This window comes from Galleria mellonella, unplaced genomic scaffold, assembly GCF_026898425.1.
Source record: "Galleria mellonella isolate WM207_F2 unplaced genomic scaffold, CSIRO_AGI_GalMel_v1 utg64, whole genome shotgun sequence".
Lineage (NCBI taxonomy): Eukaryota > Metazoa > Arthropoda > Insecta > Lepidoptera > Pyralidae > Galleria > Galleria mellonella.
The window spans coordinates 4,474,353-4,498,041 of NW_026442133.1; the positions used below are offsets into that span (position 1 = coordinate 4,474,353).

Here is a 23,689-nt window from a genome sequence, read left to right on the forward strand (position 1 = left end):
TGTAAAATTGCGCAACCAATTCTCATTAAATTTGTCATACACATATTATTTGAAATGAAGTAGGATATATGGATATTTTTTATCCCGTGACTTCGTCCGTGTAATTGTCGCCGTCGCGGGTAAAAAAGAATATTGCATAAACTAAAATATGAGTATATCGATTTCATCTCATTACTCCATCTAGTAGCGGTCATCCTATATTGTTTGGCTACAAGAAACTTTTCTCTCTCGTCAATTGCCAGTTGTTTCAGTAATAATCAAGTATATTCGTATAATAGTATTAAATAATTTGAGCTTTTAATATATTAAGCACATAAGAAGACGACAAATAAGGTAAGAGTAGTGTTGCTTAGGTTATTGGGTAAGTAAAACAAAATGAAACGAAACATTTGTATATAAACATTGAAATCTTATTACAATTCAAAATAACGCAATAGAAAAATATTATTCAAATAAATTATAAGTAAAACCGCAACGGTGGGAAAATAAATTAAAAATAAATTAATAATTAAATAGCATTAATACGTCTCTACTTAACAAAACCTTATATTTATGTCTACTGCTCTTTATGTTTTATTTTAGAATAAAGTTACATAAAAGTTTGTTATTTTTTATATCCACCCATGTACCCTTTTGTTTTGTAGTTTGTTGAATATTATGTTTAAAATAAATAACATAATGCCTAATTCAATTAACTATTAAATTTTACAATAATACTGATTTAAATATGTTTAGTTTTTTTTTGTACAATTACATCAGTTTTAAAAAAATGGAATACATTTGAAAATCTAAGGAAAATTGTTTTGGTACATGATTTTAAAATTCCAATCTCTAAAATTGTTTACATAATGTTTATATAAAGTCTTCATATAAAAATTGTCACTATTCCAAGATCATATTATGTAAGAAAATACCACTCTTTATCTAAAAATCATTCTGTGTATAATATACACATTATAATGAATGTGACTATATACTAAATCGTTCAATTATTTAGTGCCGTAAACTGTGATTAGATTGTAACTAAACTTTATGATATCCAGTTCGTTGTTGTTTTCTTCCTTTAATTGTATCATATCGCGAAATGCCTCCATGTAATCATTGAAGTAATCATTGAAGACATCAAATGGTATTTTGAATGGATTGACCGCTTGAACTGCTTCTGAAAATACAATATATAGGTTTTATTTACTGGTAATATTAAAATATTTCTTTATATTTTAATTGAATTGCAAATACAAAACATCTATCAAGTATATTACAAAAAATATCTTTTTATATTAACTTTCATTAAATAATTATTTAAGGGTTTATTATAGATATTTTGATGATTAAAATATGGTATAGTAATGGAGTAATTTGTGTAACAAAAAGTCAAGTGAAGCATGGGATAATTCGACTATTGATTGATGAAAAAAAAAAAATAGTGAATTTGACAATTTTAGTCAGTTAGTAGAAAGCTTTAAGGAAAAAAAAAATACTTTTTAGGAGAACAATGTATTAGCAAAAAGGTGTAGTTAACCTATATGTGCGGCTTTTTATTTGCTAACTTAATGTCATGTGTCTGATTTTATAAGAGTATTTTCATAAATATTTTTTAATTATTTTTCACTTAGATGCGTTTATATAGCCTTTGCATTTTACAAAAGTAATTTATATAATTACTCATTATTTTTGTTTGCTAATCCAAGTCAAGTATAAAAATAAAATTGGAAAACGAATTTGAGTGGAAGTGTGTAAATGTTTAAGTAGTTATGGAGATTGAGCAAATATCTGAGGGGAAAGCCACTAGATGTACTTTTTACTTTTTAGCTAACAGAGTTATCATATTGTGAATAAAATATCAAAATGTAGGTACTTACTTTTTAGAGTCTCTGGACTATTGTAAATAAAGAATTTTTGTTTGGATGAGACTTCAATGTTGCTGAAGCCTATTTCTTCCATCATTTTCTTGATTTCTTTTTCAGAATCCTAAAGTGTAATTGAATATATTCTTTAGTTACAAATTAGAAGAAATAATCTTTCATACCTATATAGATTGTTTAGCATTTGTTTAATTAGAATACAAAAAAAGCCACTTATTACATTTTTAATTAATTTAACTATCTTAGGGGGAAGGCCCAATTGACCTTGCTTAGAGGAGGTAATAATTAGAAGTAAATTAGGTTTAGATTATTTCATTAAGATTTGAGTATTATGGTATGGGAAGTATTATTGATTTCTTGAAATTTCTTAAGTGGAAGAATGTAATTTTTATCGTCAATAATAATAATAATTAGTCAGAGTTACATTTATCTATAGTTCTGGCTTCCGTAAAAATGTGACTCATTTGAAACTAAACTGCAGAAATTAGATAAACGCGTTCACCTTTCACCTTTTTCGATAAAATAATGTCAGAAGAAACACCGAAAAGTTACAAAAACATCTTTTACAAGTTATAGCAGTTAGAAAAACATTGGTTTGTTATATATTAAATCATGGTGTATAATCATTTAGGATTAACACAACTTGAATTCATCACATTTGTTTTTAAGTTCCATCCCATTTGTTCAAGGCAAATAATATAAAAATGCATTGATAATGAAGCCTATAAATTAAAGATCTTCATACCTTTGAATCATGATATGGGCTTATGAATCGGTCGACATCATGCAACCATGAGCTCCATTTATTGTTACGAGCTAGTGTTCGGTACGCTTCATATATGGGGTGGTAGCCAATAAACACTAGCAGACAATCTCCACCTTTGTTTAGCATATCGTAAATGTTCGTAAACGCTACCCTGTAATTTATTAAGAGAAAAAAAATTAAACAAGGAAATTCAATACCGTTTTGTAAGTAAGTTTAATAGTATAGTGAGGTTTAGAGAAGTTGACTTATCTATATACCTACATATATTATTGCTACGAGCATTTTAGGTCTACGAGAAAGCAGTGATTCGCTACGTCTACGTGCCACTACGTGCATTTTCTAGTATACATACTCAAGTAGTAGCAGCATTTACTATTTTAAGTTAAATAGTAATCATACAAAATTATTAATTGTAAAAAATATTAATAAAAATATGTATTCAGTACTATTTCCTTAATCTTGTTAGGGTTCCATAGTCGAATGGAAAACATAGAACCTAAAAATTGCGTATATCTATTTATTTAACATAATATGTAGATCACAGTATCATATCATTAGTAGTTTAAGTATTACAATGTAATTTTTTTGTCACTTATCATTAACTACTTGCTATAAAGTAATATTTTATGTACATATATAATTAAAATTAATTACTTACTCTTGATGCTTGATCCAATGAAGTACGTAAAACGAAAAGGCGTGGTCGAAATTATTCTTCAGGGTAATCGGCAGGTAACCCTCGATGTCGAGTGTGGTGAAATGAGTCCGTTCATTCCCGTGATGTATATTTGCAAAGTTTACCATGTTCTCGCTAATATCACACCCTACGAGTCTCTCAAAATTGTTGGGCATATATTTTTTCAAAACATTAATTGTGATACCTCCATCACCGCAACCAATATCTATAACACGATCGCCGTATTTCTTCCATCTAATTTTTGCTGCATATTCTTTTAATGCGTCTACGGCGTCCCTTTTTTGTAGGGAATTGTTTTTTTGGTATAATTCGGCGTTATTCATAGCGGCTTAGTTATTTAAATTTTTGTTTCTATATTTTTTATTTTTTGTTTGTATATCTGTTAGGCGCGTGCGCTAGGTAGCTTTACTGAACGCGGTTTCGTCGTGCAATCGCGGCAACAGAGCTGTACGTATGTATTTATATGTGCCGCCGTAAGACATCGTCGATTGCTGCGGCAAACGCGGCCGGTCGGAGCAAGTGACAACGAAGGGTTGCACAATCTGGAAAAAAGATTAATATCTGTATCATTGCGAACACTTCAGACCTATAGAGAATATTTACAAATTAAAGCCTTTTACAAGTTTGAAAGGAGAATATATCTCTATCATACATTAAAAACCAATTAAAAGATTCAAATCAGTCAATACAACCAGTAAATATGTAATAATAATTACACGTACTTAGTCATTGTATAGACCCTAAGGAACAAGTTTCAGGTTTCAATTTGAAAATAAAAAAGTGACACCGCATTTGTTGTCATTTTTCTTTGATGATTTGGAATGTTCATAAATATTAGGCGCATAACAATGGAATATAAAAAGAAAAATCAAATATTACAATAGTAATTTTTTTTATAAATAATAAATTAATTGTGAATTGTGTTATACTGTAGAATTTAGATTTAAATTTTTTTAAATTAGAATTTACTTTCCTAAACATCTGATTTATTAAAATTGGTTATTTGGATATCGTTATAGAAAGTTAATGTTTTTTTTTAAGCAGAGCTCGGCATATTAAATTATTTCGTTGTAGAGTGGTAAAAGTTATTTTTATTACCAAATGAGTATAGGGTATTTTACACTCTAGACAGTCTTACACATACCATATCTACGTGTAAGACTGCCTAGAATGTAAAATATGGATATTATCTTGTTATTAGTATTAAGCCCGCCTTTTGTACTATGGTACAAAAGGCGGTATAAAATATGTTTTATTTTGGTTAATAAAGTTATTTAATTGAATAAATAAATCCATTAGGTCTATAAGAATGGCAACAATCTGTGGTGGTAAGAAATTACTGTCGACTACGTAACGTTCGCGATGCTAATATTCAACCCATTTCGCAATTAAGTAGTGATAAAATTAATTGCGGTCTTCTGGAGGCGAAGGTAAACCTGTCTGATAATCCTGCTTTTGAGGGATATTATGTGGCTATATATATTAACCTCATTGATTCCTGTCTCTCTTTAAAACGATAAACAAATATATTTTGCCCCGCAAATAAAGAGATTTCGATTGTAATAAAACACACCAAAGAACTACGTTGTGTTTCGTAGACCCATTAGGAGTAAATGAATATTTGAATTTAGAACGTGGAAATTGTAATTGCCAGTATATTACTATTAAGCGAAATAGTAATATATTGGCAAAAACGATTGACTGACAACAAGCAGCTTTTTGCTGCATAAAGAAAAATTACAGCTTTAATCATGACATAATAAATACGGATTTAATCCTTCTTTGCATACTGGTTTAAATTTCTATCATAACATTGAATGCCTAAAACTTATATAAAAGACGAAGTTCATTTTAAGTTGATTGTGTCTGGATAATTTTTTAATGTCCATTGCAGAAAGAAAAACATAGCTGTCAAATTTATTGTTTTAACCATTTTTCCTTTAATTTTAAACATGAATTATATCACTTTGATTATATGACTTTGATTTCACCAATAAAAAACATCATGCAATTAGATGCATTAGAGTAAACCCTATCGATTGTACAAATAGGTTTAGAATGTGCGACATAACGCGTAACATTGCCACAAAAATACAAATGGTTGAAAAACTTCCTATATCTAGGAGATGTAAATTAAATACGCTTTCTGGATTACAATTTCAGGCAGTATAGAGGCATTCAGATGACTGTTATTCTGGTAGCAATTTTATAACCACATTTGCTCACTTTTCTCTTTCTCGAATTAAATATATTTGCTGATTTCCAGTAACGGTAGTGTTCTAGTTATTCTTTGGTATGTTAAATATTTTCGGTAGATTATGACTACTTGTGGGCCGGGTCAGGAAATCTCTAAGCCACGACGCATTATGGTGGAAAAGGTTTTTAACAATAGACACTCCATCGTTATTTAGCGATTTCAATACCGCCTCTTACGTACTTATTTGTAACTACGAATATGTTTGAAAAATAAATGCGCAATGTTTTCCGCGTGACGACTGAAGATGAGTAGAATGTGTTTACAATTCTTTTTCATTCATCGGAATGGATTTAGGATGACGTATAAGGCGACAGAGGAACAAAGCACACAAATTGACAAGTATATATTACTACGCAAAAAGCGACCTTAAACCTGAACGCATTGATAAACGACGAGATGTTTCTTAGATGCTCTATAATGGGGTCAATTTTGAGGCACCATTTCTCTAAAGTTTAATTTCAATTTGACGTCACAGCGAAATTTTTTTTCTAAGGATCAATATAAAATAAATTTCTAATAGATTTTTAAATAAAAATTATTATAATTTTAGTTTATTATAAAACAATTGTTATATTGTTGTATACAACGTGGCAACTACTGGCTATGTTCATAGTCTCCCCCTTAAGGGGGGTTTTGTCAATAGTTGCCACGCTTGGCAGGTGGGTTGGCAATCGTAATTTGGCTTTGGATGATGTTTTATGAGGGATGCTGTTGTCCATCTCCCCACCATAAGCTCCCTTAGTCGCCTTTTACGACGCCCACGGAAAAGAAAGGGGTGGCAGGACCTACACGGCTATCATAAAACAGTAATATTAAATAAATTAAAATAGATTATCGAATTAAAATATTATGCTAAGAGTTGGGTTTAGAGAAATGTCGTCTCATAATCGACCTCAATATCTTGTTTCGAAGATGGCTGATATTGTAAATATTTAGAGTTTATATCTACATTTTGCTTTGCAACAAGCGGTTTCTTGTCCTATAAAGAAAACTGCCAGTTTCAGTCATCATATAATTTAAATGAGGCCAATACGAGAGTAAATCCTACGGATTGTAGCAATAATTATGAAAATCGATTCAGATTGGCGTTGTAAGTATGTAATATAATCGCAAAAAAAAACAAAGCTATTGAAAATCTCTTTCTTCTGAAAGCCATTTACTAAAGCGAATAAAGTTTGGTTACGGAAGTCCTTTATGAAAAATTTTTCTAATAATAAACTGAAGTGGCGGTGGGACATAGTAATTAAATTATACAGGGTGCAGAGGTAAACACATTAGTTTTCTACATTATTATAGATATTACAGGATATTCTGTAATGAATCATAAGGCATTTCAATAATTTTTTTTATGATATTTATTTATTTATTTATTATTACATTAACAGGATGAGCTTTACAGTCTCCCAATACGCTCACCCAGGAAAGCATCAGTATAATAACGTATATAAAAATGAATAATACACATAAATAAAAGGAATAAAATAATAAAGATTTTACTTAACTAGAAATAACAATAGAGCCTAAATCTCTGAACACAAACACTCTGTGATCATCCGACGAAACTCTAGCAAGTTGGAGGCAAATACGTCCAATTGCGGATATTACATATCTTCTTTACAGAATAAGCTGTAATCTTAATTTGTAAGAATTAAACTTTAATAATGAATCTTTACTTATATAATTGAAAGTAGGTATAATTTATTTTGTAACAGTAGTATAAAGATATAATAATAAATATATATTCAATTAGATTATCTACAGATAATCTATATGAAAAGAGAAAAATACAATGTTACCTCACATACATTGTATTGTATTTTTTGTCATACAGTTTCCTCATAGTCTAATTTACATTATGTATCACATCCTTATGTGTAAAAGTTAAAAATTCTATTTCAATGATACGAATTTTGTAAGACGTAATAATAAAATTACAGGGAAGGAAATTTCCTTATTCTGTTTTAAAGAGGATACATTATAAATTGTTTGTTACCAAACTCCTCCGAAACGGCTTTATCGATTTTCATGAAATTTTGTGTGCATTTTGGGTATGCCTGAGAATCGGCCAACATCTATTTTTAATACCCCTCAATGATAAGGATGACCCACCCCTAAAAAATTGTTTCTTTATTTTTTTAAAATTTTTTTTATTTTTATTTTAATATGATTTAGCATTAAAAAATACATACAACTTTAAATTTTCATCGTTTTACGATAAATTTTAATCGTGATTTTTATACGCAAAAAGTGGTAAAACAACGTTTACAGGGTTGTATATTTATATGTAGCAAAAAGGACAATTTAGTTAAAATGAAAGTAGATATCTGTGTATACGCAAAATATCTAATAATAAGTTTCTATACATAAAATTATGTATGTAGGGAAAAATTTATTAAATTACTTCAAAACCTAGAAAATATTCAGTTAAAACATTTGTAATGAATTAGTGAAATTTCATTTAAATAATATATTTTATTTAAATTTGTGTTTAGTAACGCAGCGCCATTACTGAGAATTTTATTAAGCCATAATAGTAATTACCTATTGCATGCATGTAATTACTAGGATATTAAAAAGTAAATTAAAGTAAAACTAATTGAAACTTTTTATACATAAAAACCCCGTATCACGATGTTCATTTACAAGAATATAATAATTATAATAATAGAAAACCCTAAACTAATTTTAATAAAATATTTTAAAAATATATATAAAAATCAGTTTCAAAATATACAAAAGAAACATTTACATAAAATATAATACAACGTTAGCTTACTAGTTAGTAAGCTTTTATTTAAATTTTGAGTACCTCCTTTGGACCTCCTAGCAAAAAAACCAAAAATGTTTTTTTTTTTTATTATCTCCCTTGTAATATTGGCCAATGTCAATAATATTATAAACTAGTGCTGTAACTGTGTCATAGGGACGAACCGATGGTTCGGTAGCAAAAATGGATTCGGTAGGTAAGAGCAAAACAACATTTTGGGCCATATGATTTCTTATATGAGAATGGTTTAATTTAAGAATGAGTATATATATATATATATATATATATATATATATATATATATATATATATATATATATATATATAATATATATACTAGGTTAAATTAAAACGATTGAAAGATTAATATAAAATTGCTTTTTATTTATGCCTTGTTCTATTGCTATAGTAGCACTACAATGAGTAAACATAGGTTTACGCTATAAAGGAACATAAACATTTTCTATTAAGCAACAGTTCAGTTCATACTTTTGTAACTACAATGTAACAAGGCGATTTCGTACTGAACTATCCAAAAATAGATAGAAGGTATCTCATATTCTGATCGTCAACGCGTTCATTGTTGTAAATGTTCTTTTGTAAAGTAAATTAACAAATCATTGACATTCATCTGATCTATTTTTAATTTATTTGTGCAACTTTCCGCTTCTGTAATAGCACGGCTTATTTGTGGTGTAGGTACTCTTTCTATCTAAATCTAAGTCAATTGCATGTAAATACGACTTCATTGCTTAATAAAAGGTATAAGATTTGTTGACTAAGATAAAACTGAGAGAGATAAGATAAATCTACTGTCAGAGTGGTTTGAAAAGTTCGCAGTCTAAAAAAACATAAAAATAAGGACACGTTGTTTTTATTTACATTGTAATCTCTATCTAGCTTTATGAATTCCTTTTACTTGGTTTTCGCCTTTTGGTACCATTTTCTCTCAGTCAATAAAGTTTTTTAAAAATTTTAATTAACAATTAATAATAAATTAATACCAGTTTTTTCTTACAGAGGATGTATGGATAATTAGCCTATTATAATCATGCTAGCCAGACGATAGTGCTTTGAGCTTCCTTCTTTTTGAGCTACTTCCGAAAGAAGCCGCTCAGTTCTTCTAATTTTTTGCAACTGTGTCATTAAGTTATTAATTATGAATCGTCGATTCTTTTTTGCAATCGTTAGGGATATTTGATAACATATGGGATAAAATTAGTATTATTATTGTTAAAAATTTTTTTGAAACATACAAAAAGGTTAGCATTCTGAAAACCAAACATATCAATATAGGTACTTTTTTAATACAAGATAGGTTTGTTAAGTGCAGTCTTACCACATCCGATGGTAATAATTAAGAAAATTACAATATTACAATAATTAATGCAAACAAAAATATGAGTAGATTCTGCCAATTATCATTAGATTTTGATCCAGACATATTTATTAATACTTCATTGTAAGTAAAAAAGACGAGCTTAACTTTAGAGTTCTCTTCCAGCAAACCCAAAGTGAAAAGGAACATCAATGATAATAATATAATTCAGTTGTATTAAAGTCGTGATTATCTCGTAGTACTGAGAAGATGCTGAGAAAGAGTCTAAAGTTTTCTGAAATCATGTATCATCATCATTCCGTATGCATGTGTGAAAGAAATAACGAAAGAAGAAGAAGTAGGGGATTTAGGGAACATTTGTTCTCTTGACCTGTCTTGCAAGTGATCTAAATATAGATAGTTTCTTAAGAACGCTCATAACATTAGTTTACCGAAGTATGGTAACGTCGCAATTTGTCAATTAAAAAAAAACAATATTTCCGATTGATAATTGAAAAAGTGTTCTGCTAGCGAAATAAAACGATAATCATAGAATATGTTGCATATATAATTACCATTAAAAACTTTGCATCTGTTTTTCGGAATTTTTCGAATAAATTTTTGCCATCAAAATCCAAATTTTTAGTGACAGGTTAATAAGAACATTGTAACATGATTAATGTTTTAGTTTATTAGTAGAATTTTTTTTAAATAATCCGTTTGTATTATTATAAATTATTAATTGTTTTTGAATATTGACAGAAGTTTGCTACGTTGCCACACTTCGGTTAACTAATGTTATGAAGGCTCTTAAATTAAACAATTCTTTTTTCGTTCTCTTCATTCATTGGAGTTATTAATAAATAAAAATATTAATATAAAAATTTTATTAGATTGAAACAAAAATCATGTGATTGAATTAATGAATAGACTTTTTCAACCATGACCTTGTCCACGAGGACTACATTTTATATAGACATAATTTGCAAAAAGTTATTATTATAGTAAGTGGCAGATTTTGAAGCGGCATTAGGTGATTTGACGACCGTGAAGGGAAAATGACGTGATCTTAAATTATGATAATAGAAATTAGCTGCTTAGGAACTGTAGGTGCGTGCCTGAAGAGAATAACAGAAAGAAAATATCACGCTTTGTTCTTACAGAAATTTCCAAAAACTTTTTCTATCGTTAAATTTATATGTATTTTATATCTAAGTAAGTATCATGACCACAGTTACACCAACACCTGTGGTGCATTTCATTTTTACATGGTCTTACGCAAGAAAATACTTGTATTAATGATCGCTGCATGCTATTGCAATTTTAGCTCTATATATACTATACAGAAATAACACTTTGTCTTAACTTCCTATTGCATCTCGTTATCTTATATCTACAAAAAGTCTATAGTTTAAAAATAACTACTTTTTAGAATTGTAAAATTAAATAAATTAAAATTTTTTATTACTATATTTTATAAAAAAAGTGATAGTTAAATAACTTTATAACGAAGGACTTAAAGTCAAAATTACTTTAAAGCCTATAAGAGTAATTGTAAAGCAACTCACGAAGTTTGGGCAAGACCGGGTGCACACGATCTTCTTTGACCGACCACGAAAAGTGCATTGCCCTGCGTTTGCGCTGGTCGTTTTACATTTTTTTATTAACGTTTATGGATCGACGTATCTACTCGCTTGGGTTAGGAATCTTGACCTAGCTTAATGTGATTTGCGTTGATGATGCAATGGACGATAACGGGAAAATATGGGGAACGATATTTTTCTCATTTATTTGCAATACCTTTTATTAAACAACTGTAATAAATACATAATGATGTAATCATATTACTTTATAGTTGAAACATTTAAGAGTACGTTCATCATATATTATTATGAGTTCTTATGGCATGAAATGTGTATAAATGGAAATTTAGACAATATCTGAGGTATTAACACATACGTATTATTTGGATGCAGTAGAAACGTACGTATAGCTTTAGTACAGATATTCGTTTTTAAACAGTAATAAAGCAAGTATCGTTATTACGGATGTGATACAAAAAAACATATCGGTAATTTTGGTTTCAAAAAAGTAATCAAAATATGTTAAATTCTGGTTATATTTATTCTATTTATAGTATATATATATGTTATGCAAGTCCACACTAGTTCTATACTCAATAATATATTGTAACAATTACAATATATTATTGAGTATAATTAGGATTAATAACGACTTGATCAAATTTAATGATGGAAATAACAAATTTTATAGTAACTACTCTGTAGTCAACCCTTTTTTTTGACATATTTCCAGTTATTATTAATACAGTGATATTATAGGTATGGTGACTATCTAATTACATCTAATAGGGTACTGTAGTTTGTGGATGTTTGTCGGGACAGAAACTCTCGTGTCATGAAGATTTTCTGTTACAGTATCTAGCAATTTTTATGTTCTTCACTATTTAAATTGAATACAGTATTGAAACAAGCTGGTTACTGGAATTAATAGGTGAGAATGTGAGATACTACAGAAGGCAACTTTGTACAATGACTGCTTCCTGTGGTAATTGGTATCTACAACAGGAATTCAGTAATTTATGTGTTCACATCTGGATAGAAATCTTTATCAATATAAATCAGGACAATCCTAAGGCAGAACGCACTAAATATGTGAAGAGAGTTTTGTTTGATACATTGAAAAATACCTGCTACTATTAAATTTTTTTCTTTTTAATATTTGCCACAACATTGATATATATATCCAGTGTGATCGTACGTATACTGTACTGAACTGAATATATTTAACTTAGTATAGGTAGCGCATAAAAATGTTAAGCCAACGTTTCGGTAATATAATGCACGTCGTAATCTAAACTTGATATTCAAGGACAGAAACTGGCGAAAAAAATTCAGCACTGGTGCATCCATACGTTATAATGCAAGTGCACTGCATATTTAAGACAAACTACACCATCATTGACTTGATACTTTAAATATTATGATATACTTTGATTTATTTTGCTTTTATCAACGATTGAGATGACCGTGAAATTGGGATGTGTCTGAATTTTTATGCATGTTATACCGAAGAGTAAGGAAGAAATCTATTGAATGACTTAATACTGTACTTGTAAAATATAAAGAGATGAGACAATATAAATAAATACCTTTATTAAATCGAGTTTTTTGACGGATCCTCGTAGACCAATTATCACTGACACACTTTCTAAATGAAATTAGTAATAAATCGAAATGTTCAATTGATTATTTGTGATTTAATTTGTATCACTATTAGATATATGCAGAATTTTGATTTATTTTAATTAATCATTTAAAAGGAACATCAACAGCCTAAACACGGACATTAGTTTTAATTGATATAAAAGACTTGCATCTTGCAATTCAGACGCACATAATATTTTCTGAAGACATCGATTTCATATTAAAAAAAATGACAGTAACAAAACTATAACTAAAAATTGTAAGGCGTAAGGCCAGGCTACTTACTAGTTTGTTTACTTTTACATTAAATTCTATTGAAACAGTCTATAATATAAATGTGATTGCACGCACATAACTACATCTACCTTGAGATCTTTGCTATTTTATACTAACTTTTATATCTGACCTGAGATGATACATTGAAAAAAAAAGATTGTAAATCTATGCTTGACAATTATGGATAATTCTGGTTTTTTACTCTTATTTATAAAATCAAATAGATTACTGACTGTTACGTAAATAGTGATATTTATTGCGTCATTAGTCTTCACTTAGTGTAAGTCAAGCACTTACACTACGTGAAGTTATTTTACTAATCAATATAAATAAAAATGTTGTATAATTAGATTGCCCTCTATGCTCTCCTAAATCATTAATCAGATTATGATGAGAATTTAGTATTGATACCCGTGTTAGTATCCGACTTAAAAAATCTACATCTATAAGAAAAAAATAATTCGTATGTTTTTACTTTTTAATGAAAGTTCTTACAAACAGAATTTACAAGCAAACACGTATTTTACTTTATGAGGCATTACAACGCATGCCAGGAACAGCTAGTTTTTTACATAAATACAAAATATAAAATAAAATCATGCCGATTTTGAAGTATCAAAAACTCCTTACGTATATGTATTAGCTCGCAATGTCACCCCGCGTGGGTTCAACCACCGAATGCAAGAGGAAAGAAAGGGCTTTTAAGGGAAATTTATTTTATTATATAATGTATTATGAATTTGCACTTTATTGCAGCAGATAAAAAATAAGGATTACAATAATTTAGGTAAAATGATACAAAATTTGTCATTTTTATGTCTGTAATGAAAAGTCTGGACCTATACGTTTATTTATACAGTCTAAAGTTTTTTTTATTACACTTTATGCCAGCAGTTCAGTTTAGTTTCTAGAACAAATTATAGCATATAATATTATGATTTAAATCTATTGCAAAGTACTTTGTACTAATTAATAGAATGATGATTTTATTCCTATATTAAATATAATAAATAGTTTTGAGATAGAGAATGGCGCTTAAGACCTGATATGATATAATAATTGTATTATTATATTGTATATTTAATTAATTATTATACTTTTTACTACTAAAGAATGCAAGATTACTACTAAAGAATGCAAGAAGAGTTTGCGTGTTTTAATTTTCCTTTTTTGAATGTATCCAGCCGTGTTGATTGGTTAGTAGGTCTAGTCAAAATGTTATCAAAATCTTAATAAATATTAAATTTCACTAGATATTTTTATTAAAGTTACTAGCCGTTTCTTGCAGCTCTGGGCGTATATAAAAGTATAGAAAAGTGTATATAAAATATCCTATGTATTAAGTTAGGATTATATCAAATTTTAAGCTACGGTTATATCAAATTTTATTCAAATCAGCTCAGCCAGTTAACCGTAATTGTGTAACAAACACAAACATCCAAACATTAGTTTTACATTTAAAAATAAAATAAAAAATAACCGCGACTGGTAAGTCATAAATGGTAAGAACTTTTATCATCTGCCTCTATATTGTCGTGAATATAAAACTTGACAAAATTAAGGTAAATGAGACGTCACATAATGTTGCATTTTGTCTGGACACAAACGTATTAAAGGTACGATGTGTATATTGTACGAATTTACGTTTTTAAGTAATTTAATCGCTTAGTAGGCTTTTTTCACATTAAATTACATAATTGCGTGTGATAAAAACGCAAAATGAGTTAGTTCATATATAAAATTTATTTATTATTAGTAGATGGATATATACTAATAAAATAAAAGGTAAAGCGTATTAGAAAGGTTAAAAACACCGATATATATTAGCTTAAATTTGTCCATAGAACTATATTTTTGAGTTTAGATTGGTATAAATCTAAGGGTCCAAATGATACAATCATAGTACAGTTATTATGGTCAATCGTGCAGATGAAACTAAGATACGAAAATATATGATTTATTAATACAATTGCACTATCAAGAGCTGTGCAATCTTTCACTTAAATTATTGTAAAAAAAATTCGTACTTTCGTCCTCTCCCAACCAGTTACTGGGTGCATTGCCCCTCGAATTGTTGTCCAAATTTAAAATTGATTTTCGGTCTCTGTCACGCGAGTAAGTTACTTATCAAGCGTGAGTAAGAAGGAAATATAGCTTAGTCACCGACATTTATATTCTTCTCTTATTGAAGTCCCAATGGGTCACACCTTAAGGCAGGTTATGACTAAGGTCATATAGGATAAGTTGATGTAGGCTTAGACATGACGTGTTGAATTATATTGCTACTTGTTATAATTTGAAATTACACGAATTAGAAATCGGTGACGATTTGTGATCTTTGCTTATCTTCCCGGGGAAAAGGCAAGAGCTTACAATTTATATTAAAGTAGTAAAATATACATTATTCTATAATCTGTTTACTTGAAAGGTACATCTAGTGAAACAATTTTGTAGTCCAGTAATAAATGAAACAATTAATTTGTTAAAAAGAATGTTTCTGAACTTTTATTTATTTCATTAGTATTCATTAGCGTTCAATTATTTTACGGAATTGCTCCACAGATAATTAGCTGACTGGTTAATATAACAACCGGACTTAAATTACAACAAATTTAAATTGAGCTAAATAGAAAAACATTCACTTTTATCGTCGCTAGTTCATGCGCTCTACATTTATATTTAACACTAGTGGCGCGTCCCGGCGTCGCAAAGGTGGACATTTTTACATTTTAAAAAGTGGCCATTAAGGCTGCACACGCGACGGAAGTTTAAAAATGGAGTAACTTCTCCCGTTTTCCCAATATTTCCCTTCACTGCTCTGCTCCTATTTATCGTAGCGTGATGAAAGTATTCTATAACCTGCCTAGGAGTATGAAGGATAATTGTACCAAGTTTCGTTAAAATCCATCGAATAGTTTTTGTTTCTATAACGAACATACAGACAGCCAGAGAAAAATTTTACTGATTGCATTTTTGGCATCAGTATCGATCACTAATCACCCTCTGATAGTTATTTCGGAAATATATTTCATGTACAGAATTGACCTCTCTACAGATTTATTATAATAAATTGATAAAAACAATGCGTATTGAATTGCTTAATTTTAGTGTTATGACTATTTGATGTTAGGTATTTTATGTATAATACATTATAAAATATTAATCTATTAATGATCCAAGTATTTTCTATTTTTTATGCTTACACGAAATGCTTACAGACGAATTTTATATAGTTTTCGTCAGTTTTTTTAAATATGTATCTCGTGTTGAAATTTCTAACTTATGTGTTAGCCATTAATCATTACCTTATTTAATAAAAGATCATACTATGCAAAGATTACATACCTTATGATAAGTTGGTTTGGTTGACTTATTATACCATCACTACTAACATATTGAAATAAAAGAAGGAAATCTTAAAATACTTAAAATTCGATAAATTATATAAAGCCGCCTGAATAGCCTGGTATTAATAAGTGATATACTCTTCTTATGGTGAGAGAACTGTATCTAATAACTGATGATTGACGATGATAAATTGTTAAGGTAATGTGGTACAACAATATTTATTCGTATATAATTTCGGAATTAATTCTAAAATACTTTGTTTTATTTTAATAAGTACACTGCCATCTAGTCAGTTTCATGGATAATTATTGAGAAATAAGAGTATTTTCTATTTTGTATAACACGTAAGCCCTTTGCTGCATACCAGGAGAATACACTTGGTTCGGCACAGAGATCAGAGATGGCGCATATAACCAAAAGACAGTAAGCAAAGTACTATCATAAGGGCCGTTAAGGCTGATAATATTTTCAAGTTATTACTTAAAAGAGGTTCTCAATTTGTCTATATATTTTTATGTATATAAATAATTTCTGAATCGATTTCGACTACTTAGAATTTATATCACCATTAGAGTTACATAGGTACGCCTTATAAGTATGTATCGTAAATTTAAGGTGATCACCCGCATAAACTTTTACTTAACTAATAATCCTAAAAAAGTTTGTATTCTGTTGTGTGTAGTATATGTATGTATATGTGTATAGTGTTTTTGCATTTGTGGAATTGGCTGTCCATGTCTAGATGTCTGGATTCTATTGGAGATACATTATGGATAAGACATTTTACTGCTGAAAATGTTCAAGTTTGGTATCTTGATTTACTATTAAATAATTTACATGATACATATTTTCTAATTTCAATCCTTGGCATTATTTCATCAAGTGTAAAAATCAGGTCCACAAATTTGTTTTAGTTTCATTCTCAAATTTAAAATAAAGCGGCTTGATGGACTTGAATAAAATATCATACACACTTTTTATCTTAACGCAAACTGGAAGAGTTGCGGGTTACATCTACTAGTTTATTATTATTTTAAAATTTCTACGAAGTACTTTGTTTTTTTTTGTTATATTATGCGAACATCCAGGGAGTGTACTTTTGTAATCTTTATTTTTCAAAGTAAAGGGGAATTAATGTCAAGATCTTATATCTGCTGCTTAATCTTGATTGAAATCGATCATAAAGTTGTCAATCAAAAATATAATACATATCAATTTACGCAATATCATGAGTACATCAGAGTAATCAATAAATACGAAAGTAAAACGAAATGAAATTTCTGTTTTTTTTTTCTCCAAAATTTTGATTTAAATAGACAGGTATTTTGGTTGGTCTTATATAGTAGATACCTATTTATGGAGTCACACCTGTTCTTAATAATTTACATTCCAGACACTTCCGCAGACACAAAAATTTCCAAGAAATTGTGGTTAATTTCCAGTTTCTCATTAAACCTACCTAGAGATATTATAGAAAATAATGAAGTATTACATTTTCATGCCTTTCTTTAGCTTCATTCAATATTATAATCGCTACTCAATAATAAGTTAATGTTTTCACTTTTCTAATAAACTGTACCTAACCATGTTCGTTACTTTTAGTAAACTCAAATAAGACAGAGCCTTCCTTGTATATCTTCAGAAACAGTAAGAACTGGGCGTCAATTTGTTACAAGAGCCTACATAGAAAACGAGAATTGTACATACAGTACTATTTACTGACTCACACAGAGACGTACGTATCTAAAGAATACCTAAAAAATATACAAAAAGCTTTTCCTAAGAATAAGCGGGACGGAGTACGGATCTTATTTTTCTCGCGGACGTTTCAGTCGCTCCCGGCCGGGCGAGGAGTTGGCGGTATGAGGAACCACCAACCACCCACTGCAATAATACTGCGTCACTATTTTGCGCCATTACCTACACTTGCTTCCTATTCTATAAGTAGCGAGGACTTTAGGACGTAACCTGCTGTATCTTTTAGATTATATGATTTTAATTAAGGCTCCGTAATAACTTAACAAAGGGAATGAAAGACTGATGAAATTAATTATTATAATATGTACCTATTGTGGAAGAAAGAAAATTATGACATAAAATAAAGAACCACACGAGGAAGATAAAATGCATGTTTAGTGATTCGGCGATCCACTCTTTTACTGCAAAGTTCAGAAATATTTATTATTAATATCAAATTCTTTGATATTCCAAAGAAGTTAATACCACGTAATCCCGCTTAATTATCTACATAAAATTTTACTTCGAGGTAAAGTAAGTACATTACATAACTGAAAACAGCAAATTTTAAATGAGTAAACTGCGATATACCAAAAAGGTTTGATCCTGACAAATTGACCTAGTTATCGATTTCTTCCATAAAATTAGGTTAACAATTTTTTTAAGAATTTTATAATTTTTTAAACAATATTGTTATAACAGTTTTTTGATGTAGGTACATATTAATATAAAATAATGAAGAGAAATATGTGCCTTTGCCTCATAAGGATATATAATTTGATTTTCTCACGGAGGAAAAAAACCGAAAATATAATTGTTCAAAAACGGTTACGTTCTAAGTCTCCAGGATTTCGAGTGCCAGCGCTCCGTAGTTTGAGCTGCTTTATATGTGTTGCGATGTTCCAACTCTAGGTATCTACTTGTTCTCCTTTTACATACGTAGTACATACATAATAATACAACTTCACCGGATAATGAATATCTGGTGAACGTGTATTACTATGATAATTCAATTAGAATGTATAATTATGTTTATGATTACTCTTCTATACCCCGAGGTTACATGAAAGGGATTGCCTTCTGAGATATGTCCACTCATTGGTTTCTATGGACATGTTTGTTGTGATTTTTGTTTTTGTTAATCTAATGTAATTTATTGAAGTAAAATATTAAGAAATCTATCTAATTAATGTATTATACTTACTTATACGTACGAGTGTACGCGTAATATTTTGCACTAGCATTTACTCGCGACTTTGTCTGCGTGGCTGAGTTATGTTAATTGACTACGATAAATAGTAGGCTTTGTCTTTCCCTATTCCATATAGTACATTTGCACCAAATTCCATAAAAGAAAAATTAAGCCGTTATAGACCTAACTAAAGAAACTAAAACAATATTTTTTTGAAATTTTATCAGTTTGTCTGTCTCTATGTTTGTTCTGACATCACGCAAAAGCAACTACACAAAATTGGATACGATTATCACTGTATTTATGAAGGTCTAAATTAAAATTTGGTGGATGTTTTGTCTTGATACAACATTAAGAATTGGACTATTTCAGTGGGTTTTCTGCTTTTGAAATCTATGCGCACAAAGTAGCGGACAAAAAGCTAGTTATATAAAAAAAATACTTATTTCTTTATTGATTACATATAGGACTTTAGGGGATATAATTTATGAGGGAGCTCGACTAGTTTTATCAATTTATAAGTAAATACTTTTGTCAAATCACACTAACTATTTAATTTGTCTCCTATTATCTGATGCTCTCTACCTTATTCGGTGTGAAACTAGATGACAAACATCTAGGATAAAACGTAATATACTCATGTGTATAAATTTTTTTATATTAAATATTGTAAATACTAATATGCAAGTTATTAATGGAAATAATTTCAGTAAACAATAGATTAAGTTTGAACCAACGACGGGCGGCAAATGTGAATTATCGACAATCGATAACACTGCCTTCACTTCCTTACAATTTAATTCGATGTAATTTTAATGAATGGCCTTGTCTAGTGGTAATACAAAGAACATCTAATATAAAGAAATGTGCTCATGAGATCGAGTAGAATTTGAGTACATATCTTAATAGTTTAGTGTAACAGAAATTTCCGATCAATTTTGTAATGAGTATGCAACTATTAAAACGTATATGTTTATGTATATGTTTGCCCTTTACTATGTCAGATTACAATATTCTCAGTGAAATGTGGGAAAATTTTAAAGTTAGGTAAATGACTTTTACTATTATAGTCACGAAGATTATAAAGTAGCTATATTTTTTAATACTTCATCATAGTTTTATGCTTTTCTCAATTGATTCCTTAAGGCTGTGTTTCACGACTGTTGCGTGAACTCTTTACAACAATTACTCTCTAGGTTTTCATGTTTCGTTCACTAACTAAATATTTAATATGATGGCGGCTTGGATTGTGTCAGTCCATTGGGTTCTGCACAACTCCTGCTTCTTCATCTTTCTACGCACCCGACCACTAAACACTTTTCTAGATTTTCCGAGATCCAATCAATCACTTGATTAAAACATGTAAGCAGACGCTTGAAGCATATAGTATGTAATTCATGAATAATAAGCCTTTACCAATACCATCAACCAAGTGCAATTGCTAATCTTTTACACGTATCTACCTACATGTATTTACATTCGGCTATCGTTTTGATGTTCTTGGTTTTTTATTTAGGTAAAACAAATTATTTAAGGTAAAAAAAGAATTTTTATTGGGTAAAAGAATTATGTGGATGATTATTGTCTTATTGCTTGTCGTGTCTCGCATATAAAAATAACCGTAGCCTTGTCTGATTATTTTTGAGCAATTTGTAAATCTTAATGTTGTTTTTATACAAAGTCATTTAAAAAATTTTAACTATCATTTTGGGTTAAACATTTATGTAATCTTCAAATTATTAGAAATATATCACAATGTGCAGTATAAAATTAATATTTTATTCTTATTGTCGAAGATCAATATTGTTTAAGTTAATTATACTTTTTATCCAGGTCTAGTTTATTTAATAGAGGTACGATTACTAAAGTTATTCAGTAAGGTAGATATTTCTATATAATTTTTTAGTGTTTGTTTGTAGAGTGTTCTTTCTGTAAGTTTGATTAACATTTTTACCTAAAGAAAAGCTTATACTAAAATTTAAGCTTTCTATGCTAACTCGGCAGTAAAAATATATAAGTAAAACAATATAATTTTAATTTCATCTTATATCTAAATCGAGTATTTTACTAAAAGAAGAGAAAGTAGTGCGGGATTAGAATAGCGTTTTAATAATAATAAAACTATGTAGTAGTAGGCTTCTGGCCCTCTTTTAAAGTAACTTCTTTGCAACAAACTATTACTTACCTATTTAATTTTTTTTTGCTAAAGTTATTTAGAAGAGCACTATTTAAGTTTTATTCAGGATTTTTTTTATTAACTTCACAAGTATATGTCTCATAAAAATGCGTTCATATTGAATGTGTATTTCAGTTTAAAAGGACTTAGATTTGTAGGATATGGCAATGAATTTACAGGGTATAGAGGCATAACACTTTAGTACTCAGGTATGGCAACGCATGAAGGATATCATGGGCGATACAGTATACTCTGTTATGTCCATGGTATTGTTAATGTTTATAGTCGATAGTTACCACTTTCCATCAGGTACGCCGCTTGATCGCCATTGTAAGTTGCATAGAAAAATATTTAAATAATCTTTTCAATATGGTAGACATAACCAATACCTATAAGTTGACCGAAAGTATTAATCACGCGGTATGCCATAATTTTGAAAGCTAACACTTTCTATATAAAAGTCTTAACTAGTGCAAACAATGTTAAGCTTCAATAAAATAGTTATATACAACGAACTGGAAATGCAACTATCTGGTCGGGGGACATCTAAACATACCTTCAGCGGTATAGGCTTGGAGACAAACTATTTACCACTTGTTCTCTTTGAAACATAGTATACGATATAAACGCGTTTCATTGCTGCGTTATCCTTTGTTATTTTATAATGCGGCTGTATATACCAAGCATTGGATAGAGAGTGAGAGATTTATTCAAACTTCGTAATGTCTGGGTGGTGTTATGGATACAGGGGCGGGTGTGAGGCGACGGTCCTTTGATTCTGGCGAGATTAAACGTGCGGCAGACGGTGGCGCCTCTATCGATTGTTGTTGTAATTACAACGCTATCCTCGCCCAGTCGCAAATGAAATTGTTCCGGACAGAGCCAGCTGTGGATGCCAACATGTTATTACAGTTGTCCCTGGGAAATATAGCTAGATTGTGGACTGTATAACGGCACGATAAGGTTGTATATTTATTACAGGAAAGTTGAAGCTGTTATCAATGTGGTTGCGGGTGCATAATTGCATACTATGCAGTATGGATGAAATTGTGGTAAAATGTAAAATAACTATTATTATATCGCTTTATGTTTACCTCTCTCGCTTTATTACTGTTCGATTATTTACTTAATAAATGAATTTTGGAATGTACATATATATACATACATGGAAAGAATCGTTTTGTAAAAAGAAATTTTTAAAGCTTTAATCATATTTTTACATATACATGCATGAAAGATATGTAACAATTTATTTTGATGAATAAATGTGAAAGAAATGTTACTGTTTATATTGTTTGTACTAAATAAAAAAATTAATTTAGTAATTTAAAGATAGATCGTGGAGAATTATTATATTAGATATTAACTTTACGTCAGTCACTTCGTACGCGTGGATTTCAGAAGTAAGGAAGCTTATAAATGTATCACTTCTAGATAGTTTATCAAGATAAAACGTATACTAGATGTTAAGTTAGATCTTCAAAAACATAATTATGAAAACTGTATCCCATATTGTGCAGTAGTTTTAGCGTAATGCTGGAACAAATATACAAACATACAGACAGGCAAAATTTCTATAAAATATTGTTTTAGCATTTATTGGTTTTATTAAGATCCCTCATAGTATTTTTTTAAATATCTCTCATATACACTCTAGTTACAATTTTATCATATTAGTAAGAAAAGATATTCACTCTTTCTTCAGCTACTTATGTAAACAGTCTTGAGAATATGAATAAAGGGCTACGGCTGCGCACTGAGGACATTACGACCGCAAATCCACATCCGAATTCAAAATACGAATGGGGACCGAGAGAGGAATCCAATAAAACATTCGTAACGTTCAAACGTATCTACGTCTACGTGACGTAGAACGCCTCCCTGCGACGCATGCGTACCACACTCGTACAGAACAAACGGACAGTTCCAATTTCAATTGTAGAAAAAAAATAACCAATTCGAATTGGAGAAGGCTTCGCGGCAACCAATAGGAAGGCTCACAGTCGTAATGCCAACTGTGTGGGCGGAGCGAGTGATATCTAGCATTGGAATGCTCGTTGTAT

The 23,689-nt window shown here is 29.6% G+C and overlaps 1 protein-coding gene across 2 annotated transcripts in view; it reads right to left on the minus strand.

Moving 5' to 3' along the window:
• Positions 1-419: 419 nt before the first annotated feature.
• The window catches only part of LOC113512451 (juvenile hormone acid O-methyltransferase), a 28,934-nt gene continuing 5,664 nt past the window's right edge, over positions 420-23,689 (minus strand). Inside the window, exons 1-4 of one of the 2 annotated variants that reach the window (XM_052900132.1) lie at positions 3,290-3,670; positions 2,611-2,782; positions 1,863-1,971; positions 420-1,162 (exon numbers count right to left, since the gene is read on the minus strand). In XM_052900132.1, coding sequence (XP_052756092.1) covers positions 990-1,162; positions 1,863-1,971; positions 2,611-2,782; positions 3,290-3,651 — 816 coding nt within the window. In that variant the 5' untranslated portion in view covers positions 3,652-3,670 and the 3' untranslated portion in view covers positions 420-989. Of the gene's footprint in view, positions 1,163-1,862; positions 1,972-2,610; positions 2,783-3,289; positions 3,871-23,689 lie in introns of those variants that run through there. The other variant, XM_026896341.3, reaches the window with a different exon arrangement.